The 25802-nt window shown below is 35.7% G+C and overlaps 1 protein-coding gene across 1 annotated transcript in view; it reads left to right on the forward strand.

Moving 5' to 3' along the window:
* Nucleotides 1-1534: 1534 nt before the first annotated feature.
* The window catches only part of med30 (mediator complex subunit 30), a 32508-nt gene continuing 8240 nt past the window's right edge, over nt 1535-25802 (forward strand). Inside the window, exons 1-4 of the mRNA XM_051873141.1 lie at nt 1535-1692; nt 2015-2237; nt 2312-2470; nt 12303-12410. Of these exons, the coding sequence (XP_051729101.1) occupies nt 2085-2237; nt 2312-2470; nt 12303-12410 (420 nt within the window). The 5' untranslated portion in view covers nt 1535-1692; nt 2015-2084. The remainder of the gene's footprint in view (nt 1693-2014; nt 2238-2311; nt 2471-12302; nt 12411-25802) is intronic.

Here is a 25802-nt window from a genome sequence, read left to right on the forward strand (position 1 = left end):
TGATGATCACGCCAGCATGTCAGTTTCTGCTTCATCTTCGCATGTTTTTGGATCCGGAGACTCTTTCAGAATTGTTCTGTCAGGAAAATGACTTGATATCTGCCAAAGGTAACCCACTGAGCCATGCAGGTAAGAAGGTTCTTAAGCTATGAAAATCATTTTAAATAGGTACATTATATGTCATTTTACATTTTTTCCTTCATGTTTATTTTTCTTCATCTGTAAACAGGACTATTGTGATGCTGTAACGTACTGTACTCTTTGTACCATCCCTTAATTAAAGGGATAATTACCACCAACCAACAGTGTGTTCATTTTATTGTTGATCTTGGACTTTGTTTGTTTACCTTTGTTCTTATTTCTATAACGCTGAGAGCACTTTTTATTTCTTCGATCACTGTGTTTTTGTTCTCATTTACTGTTTTGTTTAGACCTTAATCTTGATTTTTTTTTTACTCATCAAGCAAAGGTTAGTTATATTAGTTAGCCCCATTAGTTAAAGCACTAAAATGAGTGTTCTTAAATTTGTGTTAACATTGGTTAATAGGAATACAACTGTTCATTGTTAGTTCATTATATTAGCAGATAGAACTTTTGATTTGAATAATGAAATTAACATTAACAGAGATTAATAAATGCTTTAGAAGTATTTTTCATTGTTAGTTCACGTTAACTAATGCCTGTTTCCCATCCTAATTCCATTGTTGGATTTATTATTCAAAGGAATGCCCATCAAACGAGAATCACTATCTCTCGCTCACTTGTTTTCATTCTCTTTTAAGTGAAAAACTGTATCTCTTTGTAGCTCCAGCTCATCCTAATCCTTTTATAGTCCACTGGATGAGGGTAGAAAATCAGGCCAAGCTAATAATCAAAATATATAGAGAAAAGCCTTTTTGAAGTGGGAGTCCCTGTGAATGAGAAGAGTAAACAGCAGACTATTGGATGTAAGTGCATATTCTCTTCAGAGAGGAACAAGATCAAGACCTGCGTCTCTGAGAGCCACAAATTACCTTAAATTATATGGAATCATCTTCTTTGATATTAAAAAAAGGAAGTATTAGACAGAGCAGGTCTAAAAACAGACTTGAACCCAAGTGAAATCAATGATCACAGGCAGTCTGATGTTCAAAGGTCTTATTGATTCTTTTTCAATTGATTTAGTATGAATATCTGTCTTTGTTTTTGTCATGAATCAATGAGTTGAGATCCAACTTTCTCTTTAATCGCTAATATAATGCCTAAATTTAACAGTTTCCTTAGACCTGTAAAGTTTCTCTTGTTTATTTAATCCATATCGTATTTCAGGACTATACAGAGCAGGTGAAAATCTTTAAGATTTACGAAAATGATGTTAGAAATAGTCATAATGTAGGCCTATATAAATTTTGATTGAACACAAGATGGCGCGCCTCACCTTCAGCTAAAAAGCGAACTAGCATTTCCACTATATATTTATTTTGTAATAATATTTGCCATGTGAGCTCCTAGAATACTGTTATTTGTATCGAAAACACGTAAAATTCGTTTGTAAAACCTACTTTTTCGTTAAAAAAAATCTGTCTTTGCTAAGCACCAAGCCACACACTTGTACACAGTGACTTCTCGTGAAATCTCGCGATGGCTGACTCAGACGAGATCACAGCACGGAAGACATGACGTCTTGTCAACAGCACTAACATAGTGGAAAAGGTATTTAAACGCTGTTAATGTTGCATATGTTCAGACGAATAACATTTTCTGTGTTTATGTCACATATATGCTATGGCTGTTTATCCAGTTCCGTTAGACACTAAATTTGTGATGATAGTAGCTTCGTAATAATGCTTTCTTCCATCCAAATAATATGTGTATTATTATGTATGCGTTTTAATTAGCTTTCGTAGTTTATTGCATTTAATTTACGCTTATGGTTTTATTAGACAATGCTTAAAAATGTGTTACATGCTTAACAAGTGTGTGTGGTTCAATATTCCACTTAATATTCTCTCGTCTTAAATCCCCATCATAACAGACATGCCACTAAGTCCCACTGAATAGCCATCCATCCATCCTTCCATTAGTGCCTGCATCCCGCTCTCCCCATGACAACCCCTCCTCTGGCCCCGTTCCCCGGGCAACAGGCTCAGGCAGCTCGGGATGTGAACACAGCCTCACTATGTCGGATTGGACAGGAGACGGTGCAGGACATCGTCTTACGCACCATGGAGATCTTTCAGCTGCTGAGAAACATGCAGGTGAGTTCATCCATCCACAGGTGAAGACTGACCCTGCTCTCCACCTGTCTGACTCTCTCTGTCTCCTCGCTCAGCTGCCGAACGGAGTCACCTATCATCCCAACACTCATCAGGACCGGTTGGGGAAACTGCAGGAGCACCTGCGGATGCTCTCCGTACTTTTTCGCAAGCTCCGTCTCGTCTATGACAAATGCAATGAGAACTGTGCTGGTCTGGAGCCTATACCTCCTGAGGTGAGATTATATGTTCTCTAGATGCTCTAGTCTTCATGAAAAGTTATATTGAGTCATTCTGTTCGGAATTTGGAAGTAATCTTTTGTTATATTTAATGCCAGTTGGCTCGTAACTTTGCCTTAGTGGAACGTTTGCCATTAGAAGATTATTTTTGAGTGTTTTCAGGTCTGAGATTGGCTCTGTCGCTACTGGTGTCCCTCAGGGTTCTGTTCTAGGCCCCTTACTTTTTAGCATTTACAGTATATATCTCCTCTTAAGATCACTCAGGTTTAATTATCACTTCTATGCAGATGATACCCAGATTTATATTCACTCTAAGCCTGGTCAAAATGTTTCTTTTCTCTCACATTGCATTTCTGAACGCACTCCTCTCTCATATTAGAGATGCTCAGAATCTACGCATTTTTAAACCTAACCTAAAAACTCATTATGGTTTTAACTATTTTGTATTCCAGTCTGTACGCTTTGTCTTTATCTGTCTGTTTTATTGCGTTAAGTGCCTTGAGATGCTGCTTTAAAGGCGTTATACAAAATAAAGTTTATTATTATTATTATTGGATGCTATTGCTAAAGTTTTTTTCCATGACACAGAGCAAATGATATAATGACTTGCATTCATTGTTAGTAAAATGCAATAATATTTCATAAAAAACAATAATACAGTTTCATGACCAGTAAGAAATATTTCTCAATTCATCTAAAAGAGGTTGCAAGTTAATTTGGACCAAAGAAAATACCAAGTGAAATGTGTTCAGTTATTTCTCTATTTGTTTAGGTGTATTTGTCAACCATGATTGATATATTCCACAGCTGAAAGTGTCACTTAATAGAGGGATTTCTGAAATAAAATGAGTAGTATATGATTAGCCATGTGATCTCAGAATGGAAATGGGCTTCCTGTATTAGTGGTTCTCAGCAAACTTCCTCAAAATGAAGACAAAACAAGCAATAAAATCAACTAAACCAACTAAAAAAAATCAAGATAATTATTTTAATTCACCCCCTCAACAACCGTTTGTGTTTCTGTGAAGAACCATGGATATATGAGCCTTATGTAAATTATGTCCATTAATTATTATGCACCGATACAAAATTTCTCTGCCGACACCGATAGTGATTATTCAGAATGACATCTTCAGATACCAATAGTTTGACTTTTTTCTCTCCCAAAAATGCTGCAAACTATATAGGGGAGCCTCTCATTTGGTACATTATAATATTAGAGATTGTAATTTACAACAGAGGTATTATATTCAATTGCTATTTATTTTCAGATATAGTAATTACACTCAAATAAAAACTGAAATGTTTGTATGCAACATAAGGTAGCTTTCATAAACACTTGTCTTAATGGCCAATTTATTCAAATATGCATATATAAATAACAGTCAATAAGCTCCTTTCTTGTGATTTTTTTTAATTTTTTTTTTTTTTTTATAGCTAACTAACGAACGGTGAACATTCGATAACTTTCCTGAGGTAAAAGCAGCGTTAAGTGACACTGTTCACAAGCTGTTTTATTGACGTCTTTCCACGTTTGAAACACAGATTGAGTGATTACATGAGAAATTATATGGATTTCAGTAAGTTGAACTGTATCTTTCAACATACCTTCTGATGTTCATGCATGTTTTTTTTGTGCTGTAACTTGTAGTAAAGTGGAAGAAATGCTGCCGCTTGAACTGGGGTTCTACAGTCACATTACATTTAAGAGCGTCAAAACACCATTTATTGTTTGAATTTCGTGATAAAATGGACAGAATCTGAAAGATAAGACCTTGTTTTTATCACAAGTAACAAAACACAAAGTTCTTTGCGATTATTGGATGGGAGGCGTGCAACAAATAATGTTTTGTGTAGGGGTAAAACTGCAGACCTGGCAACCCTGGCTTGAACTACGGATGATTCATAGGGTCAAATAGAGCCTGCACCATTTTCGTTTTTGCGTTATTGTCTCGTTAACTTGCCCTAAATTCAACACAAGAGATTTTCTTCACATACAGTATGAGTTGCAGACTGAACACGTTTTCCCACACCATTTTGATTGACAGGATTGTTTTTAAACAGTGGCAGATAGTGAAAAAAATTGCTTTTATTGGTCAATACAGATAATTGGCCGATACACTGGTGCATCTCTATAAAAAACATTTAAGTCACAAACAACTGTGTGCCTTTGAATATTGTTGTGGACAATGGGAACTTTGAGCCAAAAAGGTTGAGAATCACTGGCCTATATAGAATAAAATCACTTTTTCTAGGCCACTGACATGATTGGAGTATCTCCTGTGTAAGTATGCATCATTTTAAGTACATTTTCCAGAAGTATTAATTATATTACGAGGGGTTGATAACTTGAAAGAGTGGCGTTAGAGTGAATATTTCGGAGTGGGTTCATTTGATCTTGTACGTCAGGGAATTCTGTCCATCCATAACACTATGCCTGCAAACGGTTTAATTAGTGCACCTTTTGAGCACTAGCTTTCAATTTCTACTAGAGGAAACATCCTTGAATCACATTGCCAGCTTCTAATGATCGAGTCCAGCTGAGATTCCCACTGGTCAAGAGCTCATTGACGTCAGGTCTGGACTTGTAAAGAACAAGCTTTACAAGAGCTTGCATGTTTTTCAGATCTTCTCAAGTGCTGGTGTAATGATTTCTATGTGTCCAGAAACATCTGGAATATAAAATAATGTTTAAATCAGGAAGAAAGGATGTACAGTAGAGGCCAAAAGTTATGTCCGGCCTAGGAAAATTGACATTTTCACGCTTTATTATTCAAATATTATTAAAAAAAAATGTTTTGTAAGCATATTGCATAGCTGAAACAAGACAAATTGTGTGACATATTTTTTGTCCAGGCTGTCTGTCATACAAAGAAATTATGAACACATGCAAAAACAAGAGAGAACCAACAAAACTGATTATGGTGTAGTCAATATTTGCTTTTTCGTGTCAGCTTTTTGTTTTTCTATGCACTTTTTTGCATAGTAAAATAAAAACTGTAGCTGTAGTTTGCCTTTTTTGCCAAAATAATTTAGTCAGATAAACACCTTAACCAAGTTTAGTGTTTTGTCCTTCCCTCATATTTAAAATATTACAAAAATATAAAATATTTTCCTCACATTTTGATGGTTTGATCAAACTTGTAGGTTAATTAAAAACAAATATCCCCTCCGGACATCACTTTTGGACACTGCTGTATATATAAAACTAAAACTATTAAAAATATTTCTGTTAATAAAAATAAAGCTGAAATAAAATAAAAATAAATATTAGATAAACATAAAAAATGTCTTGTAAATAAAGTTGAAAATAAATAATTAAAAACTAAAAAAAACTTAAATAACAACTAATTAAATTTTAAAAAAGCACGTAATTACTAAAAATTTAATTAAAATTAACATGAAAACTAAAATAAAAAATTATATATATAAATATATAAAGATAAAAGCTAATTCAAAATATTAAAACAACTATAATAAAACTAAAATAGCACTGTTTCCAACATCATTAATCATAGGTAAATGTGAAACACATGAAATGTAGCTGTGATTTAGACACGAGGATGGAGATGTAATCGTACAGTTGGTGCTCAGGAATTACAACTCAAATGTGTATGAGAGCAAATGAATCCCTATAGAGTTGGATCGAATGCACAGCTGGTCTGTAGAGTCGTTTAAGCCAGTCATTCATGCAGTCTCTTTTCTTTTATCGCTGGAATAAAGTCATTAGATCTGCAGTAGCTTTAACTGGAGGGCATGAACAACAGCCGTGAGAGTTGGAAATTCAGGTTCTTCCTTCTCATTAACAGAAGAGCCCCTGTGCTAACAGGATATTTATTTTGGCCCAACCTCGTCTGTTTGGATTTCAGGTGTTCTCTTTAGCTCCTGTTGCGCTTTCTCTCCAAACAGGAAGTGCGATAATGGAGTCAGCGGCATTACCTCATCACCTCGCTAATTAGCTGCGGCGCTCGGTAATGAACAGCTGGCGAAATCCCTCGTGTCAGCGTTTTCCAACCCAGGCAATCACCGGCTCCCAACGGTGGAATTTCCTGCACACCGAAAAAGAAATAGCCATGTCATTTCATTTACCAGCTCACTTTTTCCATCCACTTCAGTCCCCTCAAAGTAATCAACCCGAGTGAACCTCACTGAATCATTGTTTTCAGGCAGCTGGCAGAACACATCCATCTTTCAGTGTCTGGACCTTGAGTAATGTGTTGTCCGCGTTATATTAACTAGCTGGCTCTTTCTTACTCCGCTTGCTGCTGACAGGTGGACACTTCCTTGGAAACTCCAAACAAACTCTGGTGCGGTTCGACTGAAGTGTGAACGCAGACCAGAGAGATCTAAACCAGGGGTTTTCAAAGTGGGTTCATCAACCAATCGCCAGGGGGTCTGCCAAAATATTTGCTAAACCATATTTTCACGGACTATAAATTGCGTTTTTTTTATCATCTGAAAGGTGCTGTGATTTATGTTCCAAAGTGACTTTTATAATGCATTTAATGTCAACAAAGCAAAACGTAGACACTTAAAAGTAGATAGGCCTACTTAAAAGTTTTATAATGGAGATATAATTAATTTTGAAGTTTTATTAAGTGTTAACAATGAGATTATGTGGTTTTTATAATCAATTAACACTGCTTTTGTCATTTTCACAAGATGTACAAAATTTGTCACCAAAATTTCGGTTTTACCAAATGACGGCTTTGGTTATACCGAATGACGATATTTTCAAACAATGCTAACAGACTGATATCTAGCAAAAGGACAATTAAACATTTTATATTTAGTACAAGTTTTTAAAATATTACAACATTTTCCATGTTTTATAGCGGTTGTACCGAATGACCTGATGTTTCGGGACATGCTTATGATTAAGTGAAAACATGAATTTTTCAAATAGTTAAAAGAGAGTTAGTTACTTTGCTTCATGACCATGTGGTCCTTTGCAGGTGTCTGAATGATGTCACATCCTGTCACATGATATTGACCCCATGACTTGATCTAAAATGGTCCCTTTATATTGGTTACTCCAAATGACATCAATTAAATTAATTTTTCCGGACATTCTTTCTCATAACAAAGCAACGACTTCTACACATAATTTTAATAACATGTTGATATATAATGTTATAAAATCATGCCAGAATAAAAAAAATATACATTTATTTCATTTTAAGATATTTTAATGAAATAAAAATGGCTGTATTGGCCTTTGGACGGTTAAACCGAATGACCTTTTGACACTTCAAAATCTTTAAAATACCTTTATATGTAGCAAAATATAATTAAAACCTTTTAAATTCAATAAAACGGTATTCTCTGGCCGTTGAGTATACATCAGTTGTACACTCGTCATTGCGGTGCATTATGGGATTGAATGAGTGCACTCGATAACATCCACTATGGTTTCGGACAACACTAAAATGGCTGTCTCCTCAAATAGTGTCCTAATTACGGGTATAGGGGCGATTTTGCACACAGCCCAGGTGTGCTTCAGCATTCTGTCCTTTTTAGAGTTGCATCTTGTGACATCATGTCCTGTTTTTGGTTCGTTTAGATGTCTTTGGTCTATGTTGTGTTCATATTTCAGTCGAACCACACCAGAGTTTGTTTGGAGGTGGATGGAGACTCCCTGAAAAGGTTGGTGCACACCAGAGATCGGATGGCAGCGTTCACACTTATTCAAATGAACCGTACTAACAGAGCAATCGTTTTAATCCAACCAAACCTGCCAAGTGTGAACAAACCCTCAACATGAGATTGTATTTCCTCTTGTTCTCTTCTGAAATTGTTCAGACCTAAAGAGCACAAAGCTAATTAAATCAGTCCTCGAGCTTCGGCTTGTGTCTTCTTCTCTCTCTCTCTCTCTCTCTCTGCTTGGCCAGTCACTCGCCTGTGGTTTTCTGCATTCACTCCCTTGACAAACCTGCCAGGGGCTTTTCTCTCTCCCTCCCTTGCTTTTCATATGATCAGATTTTTCCTTCTTGCCTCTCTGCTGGCATGTGACAGCCGAAAGCCTGTAAGGTCTGTTCTGTAAAACTGCAGAGCCCCGAAATATGAGTGATTCAGAATTTGGTACTTAATTTTTCTGTTGCCTGCTGAAATTATAAATCATTTAATCCGTTACCTATGCACTGCTGTTTGTGTGTTTATAATAATCAGAAATGTTTCCTGAGCAGCAAATCAGCATATTAGAATGATTTCTGAAGGATCATGCCACAATCTGAATTCATCTATTCATCTTTCTAAATTCTTACAGACCTCTAGGACCATGAGTCGATCATGCACACAGAGTTTCGTTCCGATCGGCATCCGTTAACCTTGTCTAATACGTGCTCAAATTTCATTGGCCGATGACGGCCATGTTTTTCAAGATACGCCAATGTCCTCAGAGACCATCACGGCTCCTTGGACCAAGACACTGCATGCCAATTTTCAAGTCAGTCGGACAAACAGTTGCGTAGTTATAGCTGTTTTCATGTTATAGCGCCACCAAGTGTCCAATCGCGATTTTTTTTCACTGTGACCAAAGATTGAGGTCGTACATAGGTGTACGAAGTTTGGTGAAAATATCTCAATTCGTTCAAGAGTCATAGCCATTTTAGTAAAAAAAAAAAAAAAACGTTTTGGCGCCCCTTAGCATCCGTGAATCAAAATTTCAACTTTTTTTTTTTTTGGATAATTATTGATATTCAGACTCCAGAGAATCTTTCTGCACTATTTTGGTTCCGATCGGGCGAAAAACCTAGGACTAATTCGCAAAAGTAGGTTTTTGACAAAATTCAAAATGGCGGCAAATTTTTCATGACGGAAATTAAATCATCATATTAGAATGATTTCTGAAGGATCATGTGACACTGAAGACTGGAGTAATGATGCTGAAAATTCAGCTTTGATCACAGGAATAAATTATATTTTACAATAAATTCACATAGAAAAGAGTTTTTAAAATATTTTTAGCAATAATTGTAATATTTTTGATCAAATAAATGCAACCTTGAGACTTCTTTTAAAAACATTAAACTTTTGAATGCTAGAATATATTTAGTTGTAATGGGTAGTTGATGCATAGCATGTTTTATGAAGATTTTATACCAAAGTGTATATGAATATATAAGATGAAGTGCATATTTTAGGTCATATTTTACTTACCATTTTGCCTTAGTTCTTTTTAAATGGTCTTGAGGCAAATGTTTTTTTTATAAAAGTAGCCTTATAATATGAGATGCATGCATAATAAAAAATGGCTGTTTAAAAAGAAGTATAACATGTCACACCGCAGGACAGGCCAACTTCCCAAACTTATTTCTTGTCAACTAGTCATGTGCCATTTACCTCCAGCTTATTTTTCATTGTAATGATATTGCTGTCACACAGCTGTGACACAAATAACATTAAATAGTTAAATCCCAGTCATTTCCCATTGAAAATATTTCTTGGATGTTGAATATTTGGATGAAAGAATATTTACTAAACAGAGCACATTAGTGTAAAACTGCAATCGCTGATCTACTGACAATGCGCACGTTAAAGAACACAGATGCATAATGACCAACGCAAGTGTATGAACATATCAAGCGCAAAATTATGCTTTTTCTGTGTTAAATAATGGAGCAAATGCCAGTAAATTGACTTCTGCAAACCTTAGTAAATCACGTTGCATCATTCATTTAAATACTCTCTTCCTATAAATTTTGCATCTAAAAGGAAAAATCCTACAAATGCACATGCAATTAGGTCAGCCACAAAACTGTTTTTCACTGCATTCACACACCAAAAGAAGGTTTGCGCTGACGCAAGCTGTTAGTAAATCTGGCCCATAGTGTAAAAATAGAAAATAATAATATTTAAATGCAGTTTTTTTTTAATGATGAGAGCTTTAAAAAGTGCCGGTTTTGAAAAAAGCCACCTGCTTGTGTAGAAATGAGTGTTTTTATTCTCTTGCACGCACTGATTGTTCATCCAGAACACCAGCAGGTGTCACTGTGATGTTAAAGCGTGGAGATGCAAGTCTGTTTGGCAAGGTCACAGAATGATGGAACCTGACAAAAAGAATGAGACACATTATGGATCCAGGAAAGCATATGAGGGTAGAACCATTTGAACCATTGTCCTGGTAAACATCGAGTCGTACCAAAGGTGGTTGAGATTCATTTGAGGGCAGTTCTGCTTTTCCTGTAACCCGTCCAATGCTGACGAGGGGCTCAGACTATTTGTGAAGTTGAATTATTCAAACCTCTTCATTTGAAAGCCAAAAGGGCAGTGCTTATTGAGTGATTCGTTCAGGCAAAATAGCAGAGGCTGTTATGCTATGAGACTTAAAGCCTAAGATCTGGTAGTGTTGATTTCTCTTGCAATGAAAGCCTTTTGAATTATGCAACAATCCATTACTGTGGCTTCACCAGGTTGTTAAACCTTACAATCTCATCTCTTAAGCTCTCGTGTTGTTTAGACAGTGGGTCACCACAGTAAATGTTTACACAAAATTATATTCAAACCACCATGGTATTATTTTTCATGTCGCTTTGGATAACGGCTCAGCTTAACCCTAGTTTGCTAGGCTGCCTAGAGATAACCCAACTATCAAAATGCATGATTCAGTTCACGAATACCATCATATCTTTTTTATTCTTTTTTAATCTAAGATGGTTCTTCAGGAAGGCATCAGATTGCAAGTGAGTACTTGAGTCTTGTGTGTAGAGAGACTTTTATACTGACGGGATTCGAAAGGAGCCTCATTCATCTTCAGCTGAGCATGAAACATAAATAGAATCATTGTTAAACCTCTCCAGAATTTTTTGTTTGTTTGTTTACAGAGTGAGGTCTGGCTTTTTGCTGGTAGATGCCTGTAACTAAACAATGTGGACCCAAAAAGCGTCTTTCACATTGACTGCTATTTAAAATGGACCTATAATGCTCCATTTACAAGATGTAATATAAGTCTCTGGTGTCCCCAGAATGTGTCTGTGAAGTTTCAGCTCAAAATACCCCACAGATCATTTATTATAGCTTGTCAAATTTGCCCCTATTTGGGTGTGAGCAAAAACACGCCGTTTTTTTGTGTGTCCCTTTAAATGCAAATGAGCTGCTGCTCCCGGCCCCCTTTCCAGAAGAGGGCGGAGCTTTAACAGCTCACGCTTCAGTCGCTCAACAACAAAGCTGGAGAATCTCACGCAGACAAAATGACGATGGTGTTCAGCCTTACATTGTTCAAACCGGAGTCGACACTGATGGAGAGACTCAGGAAGAAGTTACAACTTTTAGACGTTTCTGAATGGTTAGTGGATAAATTTATGTAGTTGCTGTGGAGTTGATTCAACTCATCCACTAGCATGTGCCGTCATTTTAATCTTTTGTGCAAAACCAGCGTTGAATTGACCCTCTCTACAACAACACTCTACAACAACAACTCTTCCTCTTCTCTAAAGCAGCCCAACATGGCCTCACCCCCTTTGTTGTGTGTTCTCGGGTTTGTGATGTCACTAACCCGGGAAGAAGCTTGTTGTAGTCCCTACCAGCTGTTTGTTGTAGTCCTTTTAAAAGAAAATATCTCCCTTTGCATTGAACTTTAAACGTTGTAACTTTGCAGATGTTGTTTATGCTCAAACAGCAACATTACACACTAACTAAAGTTAAAAAAAAAGTGAAAAAATAATCAACTACCCCTTTAAAAATATCTGTGTATTTTATTACAACATTTAGTAGATATTTTACCAGTGCCTGATTCTTTTCTGTAGAATTGTTGAAGCATGAAATGGGCTTGACATTTTATATCGTCTGCTGCTGATATGTGGTCATTTTATTCTGTCTCTCTTTTTTTAGCAACTTATCCCTTATGTAGAGGATGACAGTTCTAAACTGGACGACCGAATGGCCAATCAAACGCGTGCATCCAGCGAAGAGAGGAGAGAAGTACTCGAAGTTAATAAGGTTAGAAAAGCTATTTTTTTTGACAAATGATTTTATCCAATGCAACTTGCATTGTATTTAAGGTATACATTTATGATTTCATGTATTCTATTGACACCATGCTCTTGTGTTTGAGCTATAGGAACTCTCCTACATTTTAAAATATATTCACATAGAAAGCTATGGAAGCTTGTTTCCGCCATGAAATAAACAATAAAAAAGGTAATTGCGACTTTTTAGTCAGAATTGTGAGTTATAAAGTCAGAAATGCGAGTTATAAAGTCAGAATTGCGAGTTATAAAGTCAGAATTGCGAGTTATAAAGTCAGGATTGTGAGATATAAACAGGATTGCGAGTTATAAAGTCAGGATTGCGAGTTATAAAGTCAGAATTGCGAGTTATAAAGTCAGAATTGCGAGTTATAAAGTCAGGATTGTGAGATATAAACAGGATTGCGAGTTATAAAGTCAGGATTGCGATATAAAGTCAAAATTGCGAGTTATAAAGTCAGAATTTTTTTTAAGTTAGAATTGCGTGATAAAAATTCGCAATTGCGAGAAAAAAGACTTCGACTTTGTCTCGCAATTCCAACTTTATAACTCGCATGTTATAAAGTCAGAATTACGAGATATAAACTTACAATTCTGAGAAAAAAGACGCAATCGTGAGTTAAATCTCGCAATTCTGAGAAAAAAAGTCAGAATTACCTTTTTTATTTTTTTTTTATTTAGTGGCGGAAACAAGCTTCCATAGAAAAAAGTTATTTAAAATTGTAATAAAATTTCACAAATTCTGTTTTTAATTAAATAATTCAACTTTTGAAAGGTAGTAGGTATATACTGTATATATATATATATATATAAACCCAAAACAGGCCACTTCACTGCCTGAAGAGATCTTATTCAGAATCTGTGTTTACAGTGTCCTTTAACATGGTAAGCGATGAGATATCTGCAAAATAATGAAGCCATGGTATTTGAAAACCAACCTGATGACTCTCTGCCAAGGATTTCATGACATTCTTGCAGTAAAAGCAAAATGATCTCGCCCTAACAGGGCAATGTTTTTTTCTGCACTCCTCTCTGCCATTGAGTCGGCCTTATTAAAAACTGCAGCATGCTCATGAAAGGCAGTCGGCACGGAAATGCTCATGCGACAAGGGCCCTGGAGCTTTTCGCCGGCCAAATAGCCAGCTGCAAATAACACGCTGGATGAGGCGACCATGTTGGGGGAATAAAGGATGTCAAACTCAGGGGAGGTCAAGGTTGCGTCAGAATGTGGAGCGCAGATGTGTTACAGCTCTCCGGCATCTGCCTCTGCAGCATTTACATGTTCACGGTTCTTTGATGGTCACAGGACATACAAGTAAACAAATAAAATATTCATGTTTTTTAAGGAAGTTTTTAGGTTAAAATACATTCTCTTAACCCAGTTTATTGTTCATTATTAGTATGCCATTCATTGGTTTATCTCCCCAAAAGTGTAAACAGTGAGCCTCCCAGGCACCATCAAAACATTGAGAGCGCTCCGCTCAGACCTGTCAACCTCTTTCTAGCTCAACCAATAGTGTGAGTTTGGGGCGTGGCTACTGTAGCAGGCAGAGAGTTTGGGGCGGGGCTACTGTAGCAGGCGGAGAGTTTGGGGTGTGGCTATTGTAGCAGGCAGAGTTTGGGGTGTGGCTACTGTAGCAGGCAGAGAGTTTGGGGCGGGGCTACTGTAGCAGGCGGAGAGTTTGGGGTGTGGCTATTGTAGCAGGCAGAGTTTGGGGTGTGGCTACTGTAGCAGGCAGAGAGTTTGGGGCGGGGCTACTGTAGCAGGCTGAGAGTTTTGGGCGTGGCTACTGTAGCAGATGGAGTTTGGGGTGTGGTTTCTGTAGCAGATGAGTTTGGGGCGGGGCTACTGTAACAGATGGAGTTTGGGGCGTGGCTACTGTAGCAGGCAGAGAGTTTGGGGTGTGCCTACTGTAGCAGGCAGAGAGTTTGGGGCGGGGCTACTGTATCATATTGAGAGTTTGGGGTGTGACTACTGTAGCAGATGGAAAGTTTGGGGCGTAGCTACTGTAGCAGGTGGAGAGTTTTGGGGCGTGGCTACTGTCATGGCTACTGTAGCAGGCAGAGAGTTTGGGGCGGGGCTACTGTATCATATTGAGAGTTTGGGGTGTGGCTACTGTAGCAGATGGAGAGTTTGGGCGTGGCTACTGTAGCAGGTGGAGAGTTTGGGGTGTTGCTACTGTAGCAGGTGGAGAGATTGGGGTGTGGCTACTGTAGCAGGTGGAGAGTTTGGGGCGTGGCTACTGTAGCAGGTGGAGAGTTTTGGGGCGTGGCTACTGTCATGGCTACTGTAGCAGGCGGAGAGTTTGGGGTGTGGCTACTGTAGCAGGTGGAGAGTTTGGGGTGTGGCTACTGTAGCAGATGGAGAGTTTTGGGTGTGGCTACTGTAGCAGGTGGAGAGTATGGGGTGTGGCTACTGTAGCAGGTGGAGAGTTTGGGGTGTGGCTACTGTAGCAGATGGAGAGTTTGGGGTGTGGCTACTGTAGCAGGCGGAGAGTTTGGGGTGTGGCTACTGTAGCAGATGGAGAGTTTGGTGTGTGGCTACTGTCATGGTTACTGTAGCAGGTGGAGAGTTTGGGGTGTGGCAACTGTAGCAGGTGGAGAGTTTGGGGTGTGGCTATTGTAGCAGATGGAGAATTTGGGGCGTGGCTACTGCAGCAGGTGGGGAGTTTGGGGCGTGGCTACTGTAGCAGGTGGGGAGTTTGGGGCGTGGCTACTGTAGCAGGCGGAGAGTTTGGGGTGTGGCTACTGTAGCAGATGGAGAATTTGAGGCGTGGCTACTGCAGCAGGTGGGGAGTTTGGGGCGTGGCTACTGTAGCAGGTGGGGAGTTTGGGGCGTGGCTACTGTAGCAGGTGGGGACTTTGGGGCGTGGCTACTGTAGCAGGCGGAGCCCCCACCAGGCCATAACTGATGTGTTAAATGGGAAAAGACATTCAGTCTATAAATGCGCCTGGTGCAAATACGTTGGATGGGTTTATTATAAACGGGACACTCACGTTCGCTCTAGGCAGAGTGACAGTCTACTCAATTGCTTACTCATGACACAAAGCAACACAGCTAAAAGTATTCCCAATATGTTGGACCTTTTATTGAATGTAGCCTACTTTTACCTGGTGAGACATGCCTTCACAAGAACCCCTAAGAGCTGTGATTGTGATGTTTGAGTTTGGGGAGGCGAAAGGGGCGCAAGGTAACACTAGTGTAACACTAGCGCAAGGTAACACTAGTGTCGCAGAAATGACATACTTCACCTTTAAATTTATTTATATTAATTATATATTATAGCTTGGTAAAGCCTGGACCAATGGATGAATTGATGGATTATTTTTATACATGTGCACAGCATTCTAGAAACATGAGGTTTGAAGGATGATGGAAGGACAGATAGACGGATGAATGCAGAGAAAAAATGGTATAGTAATGAATGGACTGATGGATGAACAGGCAGATAGACATCAGCTTGAACGAACAAATGGACGCATGCATGAAAGTAATGAGACCATGGATGATTGAAAATTAGCACTCAGGTCAGTTTGTTGAAACATAATGGAGACCGGCTGTCTGACTCATCCCATTGTAGGCTAGGTTGCGCATTTTAATAGAGTCATGCCATTGTCCTGTTGATTGAGTGCCGTCGTTTGCTGTGCCAATGGAGCTCAGGCTTGATTTAGTGAATTCTTCATCACTGTTGGAGATCCAACAAGTTGGTGAAGTGGTGGAGAGATGTATAGCGCGAGTATGGTAATGTCCCGCTGCTTTATGGGACGTTCCGTCACTGAATGATCACCCTGCTCTCGTTATCTGTCGATTGGGGTAATTGCTGTTTGTCAGGGCCCAGGCTGAATAATGGTCTTGCAATCTAGAGTGGCCTTCATCACCGCGACCAATCTGTCTTCACACTTCTTGTATGTGTTCTGGAGAGTTTTATTGTACCTTTCATTAGCAGCATAACAATATTGGCTTTGTTTTCCTTCGTTTTTTTCTTAACGCCAAATCTTCCATGTGTAAAGGGCTGTTCACACCAAGAATGATAAGGATATTAGCATCTAAACGATAACATTCTGTTTATTATAAGCATGTGCTGCAGTTACGTTGTCTGCCACTTTAAATGCTCAAGGTCTTTAAAGTCTTATTGGCTGTCAGACGTGCTTCGGTTGCTCAACAACAACAAAACTGGAGAATCTCACGCAGCCAAAATGCCGATTGTCAGTAATGGTGTTCAGCCTTACATTGTTCAAACCGGAGTCGACACTGATGGAGAGACTCAGGAAGAAGTTACAACTTTTAGAATGAAACTGGACGTTTCTGAATGGTTAGTGGATAAATTTATGTAGTTGCTGTGGAGTTGATTCAGCTCATCCACTAGCATGTGCCGTCATGTTAATCTTTTGTGCAAAACCCGTATGTACGCCCACTATACATAGCGTACGTATTTGCCAAACAGAGCCATACACACCAGGCTAACGTTTATGATTGCTATCAAATGCTGTGAATGGTCTAATATTTTTTTCAAAATATCACTTGGACAGAAACGCTCCTTTTTTTTAGCAATCGATCTTGCCAGGGCCAACTTGCAGGCTATCCAAGCTAACGACTCTAAATAGTGTTCTGTGCTCGTCTGTGCAGCCAATGACAGAACAGTTAGCATGCTTTGCTCAAACTTTTGCCATGGTGTTAGAACTGGTACACCGTTTTCTCTTGCGAAAACAAAATGGCGGCACCATGGGTGGAAACGTGCAGATTAAGGGGCGGTAATATTATAATAAGATCCCCTTCCTGTGTCACAAGGGGAGCGAAATCTGAGCGGCTTGTTTTTTCACATGCTTGCAGAGAAAGTCTTGCCAAAACAAAGTTACTGGGTTGTCCTTTTTCACGTTTTCTGGGTTGGTAGATGCACTGGGGACCCGATTATAACACTTAAACACGGAAAAAGATAGATTTTCATGATATGTCCCCTTTAACAAAGTCTTGATGTTGTTTTTGGGCTCTACTAGAACAGGTTTTATGCTTGAATGAAAAAGTAAATCAAGTGCGCAATTTAGCAAATTGAGGGAAGGAAATAGTAACTCATGCGCACAATTTAGCAAATTGAGGGAACTAAATAGTAAATCCTGCGCACAATTTGGCAAATCGAGGGAATGAAATAGTAAATCATATGCACAATTTAGCAAATCAAGGGAACGAAATAGTAAATTGTGCGCACAATTTGGCAAATCGAGGGAACGAAATAGTAAATTGTGCACACAATTTAGCAAATCGAGGGAACGAAATAGTAAATTGTGCACACAATTTGGCAAATCGAGGGAACGAAATAGTAAATCGTGCACACAATTTAGCAAATCGAAGGAACGAAATAGTAAATCGTGTGCACAATTTGACAAATCGAGGGAACAAAATAGTAACTTGTGCGCACAATTTAGCAAATCGAGGGAACAAAATAGTAAATTGTGCGCACAATTTGGCAAATCGAGGGAACGAAATAGTAAATCGTGCACAATTTGACAAATCGAGGGAACAAAATAGTAACTCGTGCGCACAATTTAGCAAATCGAGGGAACAAAATAGTAAATCATACGCACAATTTGGCAAATCGAGGGAACGAAATAGTAAATCGTGCGCACAATTTAGCAAATCGAGGGAACGAAATAGTAAATCATACGCACAATTTGGCAAATCGAGGGAACAAAATAGTAAATCATATGCACAATTTGGCAAATCGAGGGAACGAAATAGTAAATCGTGCGCACAATTTAGCAAATCGAGGGAACGAAATAGTAAATCATACACACAATTTGGCAAATCGAGGGAACGAAATAGTAAATCGTGCGCACAATTTAGCAAATCGAGGGAACGAAATAGTAAATCATACGCACAATTTGGCAAATTGAGGGAACGAAATAGTAAATCATACGCACAATTTAGCAAATCGAGGGAATGAAATAGTAAATCATACGCACAATTTAGCAAATAGTAAATCGTAAATCGTGCGCACAATATAGCAAATCGAGGGAACGAAATAGTAAATCATACGCACAATTTAGCAAATAGTAAATTGTAAATCATACGCACAATTTAGCAAATCGAGGGAACGAAATAGTATATCATACGCACAATTTAGCAAATAGTAAATTGTAAATCATACGCACAATTTAGCAAATCGAGGGAACGAAATAGTAAATCATACGCACAATTTGGCAAATCGAGGGAACGAAATAGTAAATCATACGCACAATTTAGCAAATCGAGGGAACGAAATAGTAAATCATACACACAATTTGGCAAATCGAGGGAACGAAATAGTAAATCGTGCGCACAATTTAGCAAATCGAGGGAACGAAATAGTAAATCGTGCGCACAATTTAGCAAATCGAGGGAACGAAATAGTAAATCATACGCACAATTTGGCAAATCGAGGGAACGAAATAGTAAATCATACGCACAATTTAGCAAATCGAGGGAACGAAATAGTAAATCATACACACAATTTGGCAAATCGAGGGAACGAAATAGTAAATCGTGCGCACAATTTAGCAAATCGAGGGAACGAAATAGTAAATCATACACACAATTTGGCAAATCGAGGGAACGAAATAGTAAATCGTGCGCACAATTTAGCAAATCGAGGGAACGAAATAGTAAATCATACGCACAATTTGGCAAATCGAGGGAACGAAATAGTAAATCATACGCACAATTTAGCAAATCGAGGGAACGAAATAGTAAATCATACGCACAATTTGGCAAATCGAGGGAACGAAATAGTAAATCATACGCACAATTTAGCAAATCGAGGGAACGAAATAGTAAATCATACGCACAATTTGGCAAATTGAGGGAACGAAATAGTAAATCATACGCACAATTTAGCAAATCGAGGGAATGAAATAGTAAATCATACGCACAATTTAGCAAATAGTAAATCGTAAATCGTGCGCACAATATAGCAAATCGAGGGAACGAAATAGTAAATCATACGCACAATTTAGCAAATAGTAAATTGTAAATCATACGCACAATTTAGCAAATCGAGGGAACGAAATAGTATATCATACGCACAATTTAGCAAATAGTAAATTGTAAATCATACGCACAATTTAGCAAATCGAGGGAACGAAATAGTAAATTATACGCACAATTTGGCAAATCGAGGGAACGAAATAGTAAATCGTGCGCACAATTTAGCAAATCGAGGGAATGAAATAGTAAATCATACGCACAGTTTAGCAAATAGTAAATTGTAAATCATGCACACAATTTAGCAAATTGAGTGAACGAAATAGTAAATTGTGCGCAAGATTTACTTTTTCTTCTTGCATGTCGTGCACAAACACACACACACACACATATATATATTCATAAATGTTAAAAAAAATGTTGATATATAAATATCTAAATTATATATATCGTCCTATACAATACATTTATAATTTATATAATTTATAATATATATTTAATAATTTATAAAAATAACATTTATAATGTTTCTTAATTTTTTATAATTATATTTTTTCGTACTTTTCAGACCTTTTTCATGCTCAAACAGCAACATCACACACTAAAGAAAGTTGAATAAGTTAAAAAGCATAATAAGTCCTCTTTAAAACTTTATAGTTACAGTTACCTTGGTGTGAAAGGCTCTTAATCAAGTGCGGATTTTAGTCACGCGGTGCAAACAGGAAGTAAACAAACGCTGGTCTGAAATATGCATCATCTGACTCTAGAGGATAATTTACTGAAAGCCTGTCATCCCTCCTGTCTTCTTGACTCTCTAACTGCTTTGGTGTGAGAGTCCCAGGAGCCCCTCAGGGCTCCACAGATGTGTGAGGCCATCCAAAGGTCCACTGTAGTTGAAGCACTGTCAACTCATCCGGGCAGGCGCTTTGATTGAACACTGCTCTAACTGTTAATAAATTCCTGTCACAGCCCATTAAGAAGGCCTTGGAGAGACGGCTGCTCTCATTTATTCTCCACCACCTCTCTTGCACTCTTTCTTCCTCGCTCGCCCCCCTTTTCAATGTTTTTTTTAATACCCTGTTAATTACCCCGTCTATCCTCTTTATTCAAATGAGAAAGTGAGAAATGTGAGAGGAGAATGTTTGTAATTTCAAATAGGCCTCTCAGAAGGCAGATACCGTGAGCGTAATCAACAACGGCAGCGGCGGTACAGGCGTTTACCGTTATCTCTGGAGCAGGGCTGGGGCCGAGGGCCCGTGGTGGAGCTGTGCTCTGATAAACAAACACGCCGGAACCGTAATGAGGCGGGTTCAGAGGAGACAGTCCTCCCCGTACACACACACACCGCTCACAGGAGGCACTCAATTCTCCACATGATTAGTCAGTTCATATGTCATCCATTAGAACAGGTTTGCCGGCCAGAGGCGTTTTAATTGGTGCTCACGGGGTCAGGGAGGAAGACCCAGCATGCTTGGGGCACGGAAAAAGGGACATGCAAAAAATAGAAAACATTTCGCGGCGGTTCATTGCACTTCAGGTTGAGCAATTGCTGTTTGTTTTCCTGTTATTACTTTGTGCGAGTGTATGAATAATTAGATTTTTTTTTATGCAGTGGTTGTGTTAACATTTAAACAACAAATTAAAGCCACTCGGGGTCTGGAAGGTCTTAATACAGAGTTGTTTTAGTATCGTTGAGATTCTATTGTAGTCATTATTAATATTTTGAAAGCTTTTGTATTAATTTTAGTAATTTTTACAGTGTTTTTGACATTTTTATTAGTTTTTATTAGTAGCTACACTGTCATTCAGAAGTTTGGGGTTGGTAAGATTTTTTAATGTTTTTGAAGTAAGTCTCTTACACTCAACAAAGATGCATTTTCTTACATGAAAAATACAGTAATATTATTACAATTTTAAACAGCTGTTTTCTATGTGAATAAAATGTAATTTATTTCTGTGATCAAATCTGAATTTTCAGCATCATTACTCCAGTCTTCAGTGTCACATGATCCTTCAGAAATCATTCTAATATGATGATTTGCTGCTCAAGAAACATTTATAATTATTAATGTTGAAAACAGTTGTGCTGCTTCAGATTTTTGTGGAAAAATGTTTGTTATGGTTTATTTATAAGGCTTTTAATTAACTATAATAACCATGGTTTAAACTAGGGACGTCCCAATCAAGGTTTTTTGTGCCCACGATTCGATCCGAGTCATTGAATATATATATATATATATATACAATAAGCAGAAAAAAAAATGTTTTATTTTTGTATTTTTGTTTAATTTTTTCTATTAAATTCTAATTTTATTTTTTAATTATTTATTTTATTCTTTCTTTCTTTTTCTTTTTTCTTGTCATTTTATTTTATTATTTTATTTAATCTTTTTATTATTTTGTTACTTCATTTTTATTAATATATTTTCTAAATAAAATTCTATTTTATTTTTTATTATTTTGATTTTTTTTTGTATTTTGATTTTATTTTTTTTTTAAATTTTGTTATTTTCTTTTTATTTTTTAATTATTTTATTTTTTCTTTCTTTCTTTTCATTTTTTATAATTTCATGTTATTTCATTTTTTTATTTTATTTTTTCATTATTTTATCTTATTTTTATTATTTTATTTAATCTTTTTCTATTTTTTCTATTTTATTTTTATTATTTTATTTTATTTTTTATTTTATTAATTTATTTTTATTATTTTATTTTTTATTTTCATGTTAATTTATTTTTTTATTTTTATTATCTTATTCATTTATTTTTATTATTTTATTTAATCATTTGATTAATATTTTACTTTATTTTATGTACCTATTTTCTTTTTCTTTTCATTTTTTATAATTTCATTTTATTTTTTTATTTTATTTTTTCATTAATTTATCTTATTTTATTTTTATTATTTTATTTAATCTTTTTATAATATTTCTATTTCCTTTTTATTATTTTATTTTAATTTTATTTTATTAATTTATTTTTAGTATTTTATTTATTCTTTTCATTTATATTTAATTTTTTATTTATTTATTTGTATTTTTTTTTGTATTATTTTATGTTATTTACAAACAACAACAAAAAAAAAACAAGGAAAAGAGGATTATTTCCTATGAAGTTCACTGAGAAATGAACATTCAGACATTCTCACCCTCATGTTGTCTTCAGAAAGTCCTTTGAAGCCTAAGCTGTGTGTGAGAATCAGCCCATATTTAAGTCATTTAGAAATCTGGAGTTCCTTCTCAGTTTCTGAAAGCTCTTCACAATATCAGATTATACAGATTCACCTCCATAAATCACTGTTCAGATATGAACTGACACTGCTCTGATTCTTCTTGTACTTTTCTTGGCCCATTACCTGTGAGGGAATGTGATGCAGTTTCTAAACAAGGCCTTTTTGTCTCCTCAGCCAAATCCAGAGTTTTCCCTTTTTCCCATAAGAGCGCCGAGGCTAAAATTACATCTCTCTCACTTTAGGCTTTAAAATGGAATTACTGCTACGCTCTCCCTGAAAGATTTCTATTGCTCATCTCTCCTTTATGCTGCCTGGGAAGAGCTGAGATGCAGTAAAGCTCCTGACAGTCTGAGACGAGATGAAAGAGAGAGGGACGCAGGGACATGCCTGATCGGAATCACACAATCCCGTCTTTAAAGGAAGCTTTCTCTTGTTTTAACAATGTCTTTAGCACCATTGTGTATTTTTGCATAAAGAAAATGAAGCATATTTTCAGCTGCATTAACAATTCTTTTGCATTGTAGCGCTAGTTTCATGACAATTAAGCACAATCCCTCTTAAATTCCAAAGGTATTAAAAATGATCTCGTTCTGATTACTTTAATATATATATATATATGTATGTTTGTGTGTGTGTGTGTGTGTGTGTATATATATAATATATATCTCAATTTTTTTAATGTTTTTTTTTTTTTTTTTACGTTTATGAAAATATAGATTTCAAATAAATAAATAAATAAATAATTAGGCCTAAATATTTACTTTAATACAGTAATGAAATCATCCTATACAGTACATATATAATTTATATTTAGTAAGTTATAAATATAACATTTATAATGTTTCTTAATTTTTTATAATTCATAATTAAATGTAGTATTAAAAAACAAAATGTAATAAAAAAATATTTTTTTACATTTATGAAAACATAAATTTCAGATAAATAAATAAATAAATAAATTTTAGGCCTAAATAATTACTTTAATACAGTAATGAAATCATCCTATAAAGTACATATATTTAATATAATATAATATAGATATTTATATTTTAGTTTATAATGTTTTTTCTTAATTTTTTATAATTTTATTTTTCATAATTAAAAATGTAGTATTCAAAAACAAAATGTAATAAACAACATAATAATTAAATAAATAAATAATAGACCTGAAAGCTATATATATATATATATATATCATATATATTATATAATAGATATTTTCTATTAAATTTTGTTTTTTAATACTACATTTTTAATTATGAAAAATATAATTATAAATAATTAAGAAACATTATAAATGTTATATTTATAAATTATTAAATAGAAATTATATATGTACTGTATAGGATGATATATAGAATTTAGATATTTATATATTAAAGTTTTTAACATTTATATATATGTGTGTGTGTGTGTGTGTGTGTGTTTGTGTATGTAAAATTTTGATATTTATATATCAGTTTTACATTTTTTTAATTATTTTTTTACATTTCTTAAAATATAGATTTTTTTTTTAAATATATAGATTTAAAAGTGCAATGATCTCATTCTCATTACTTTAATATATTTCAGAAAAAAATCATGTTGTGCTTCACAAATGTACTTAATTTATTTATTAATGATATGTGTATGTATATATCTCCCAGAAACATATTGTTTGTGTAAAAAAAGAATGATTTAGTTGTAGGAGTAATTGGGGAAATTTGATATGCAAATATAGTATTCATTTTCTTAATGCAAAAAAGCATAAATAACATTTGTTGTTTTTTTTATGAGCCAGAAATATGACCCTGACATTTATGCCATTGCATTGAAGCGATTGTGCATAAATGAATTTTTACCGTCTCTAAGGGAATTGAGGATGTCTTGTTTAAGCATTACAAACTGATAACAAGAAGACGCTTCAGCTCGCATTACCATCCGACAGGCTGCGCTTTCTCTAATACACTCCTCTGTATCCATCATTCCCGAGTGGCTGCCATCTTTCTTTCATCGTTCCTCTCCTCTCGTCCTTCACCTCTGATCTATGGAGATCTCCTCCCTCCTCCGGCGTCTCCTCGCTTTAGTTCCTCTCCGTTTGGTTTCTCCATCAATCCTTCCACTCCCACTCGTCCCGGTCACACAGCGCACTGTTTAGCTCAAATCCCAGTCCTTGCTTTGAAGATCTGATGAACTTTTCAACCTGAACATTGTGTGTTTAATTGAGTTTAGCTTCTTGTTTATGAAGTGCTCTAGTGGAACCAAAATAATGAGACATTTGAGAGAGGAAAGGAGATCATTTGCAAATCATTTGCAACTAGATCGGTTTATGTTAATTCAGCAGACGGCCTACGTTCATGTCTGTGTTTCTAGCCGCAGATGGAGTGGGCAGGGATCGGTCACGAAGGGTTGATACAAGCACTGTAAACAAACTAACAATAAACAGCAAAATCAATACCGCAGGCTGACAGCCGTCTGGTGTCGAGAGATTGAAAAATGCTGTGGAGCCGAGCAGTGATCAATGGAGACAACCTTCAATACTTTGACATTTTACTCGGTCTCTCTTTACTGCTGCTTATACGAGAGCGTCAGAAAAGAGGCTTTACATGTTGCTTCATTTGTGGCGCAAGACAATCACTGTTTATATTTATAAATATACTAATCTACACTACCGTTCAAAAGTTTGGGGTCATTTATCATTTCGTGTTATTTTGTCATTTTATTTTTCATTTATCAATTTATTTTTTTATTTTTTTATTATTTTGTTTAATTTTCATTTTATTTTTCCATTATTTTGTTATTTTATGTTTTATTATTTTTTATTATTTTTATTATTTTGTTGATTATTTTGATTTTATTTTTTATTATTTTATTTTAAATTTATTTTTTACTATTTTATTTTTTCCCATTATTTTATTTTATTTTATTTTATTTTTATTATTTTAATATTTTATTTTTATTTTTTTAATATTTTTTATTTTTTATTATTTTGTTTAATTTCATTTTATTTTTTCCACTATTTTATTTTATTTTATTTTATTTTTTATTTAGTTGAATTTTTTTATTTTATTTTTCATTATTTTATTAATTTAATTTTTACTATTTTATTTTCATTATTTTGTTATTTTTATTATTTATTATTTTTTTAATATTTTTATTTTATTTTTAATATTTTATTTTTCCATTTATTTTATTTT

This window comes from Ctenopharyngodon idella, chromosome 19, assembly GCF_019924925.1.
Source record: "Ctenopharyngodon idella isolate HZGC_01 chromosome 19, HZGC01, whole genome shotgun sequence".
Taxonomy (NCBI): Eukaryota; Metazoa; Chordata; class Actinopteri; order Cypriniformes; family Xenocyprididae; genus Ctenopharyngodon; species Ctenopharyngodon idella.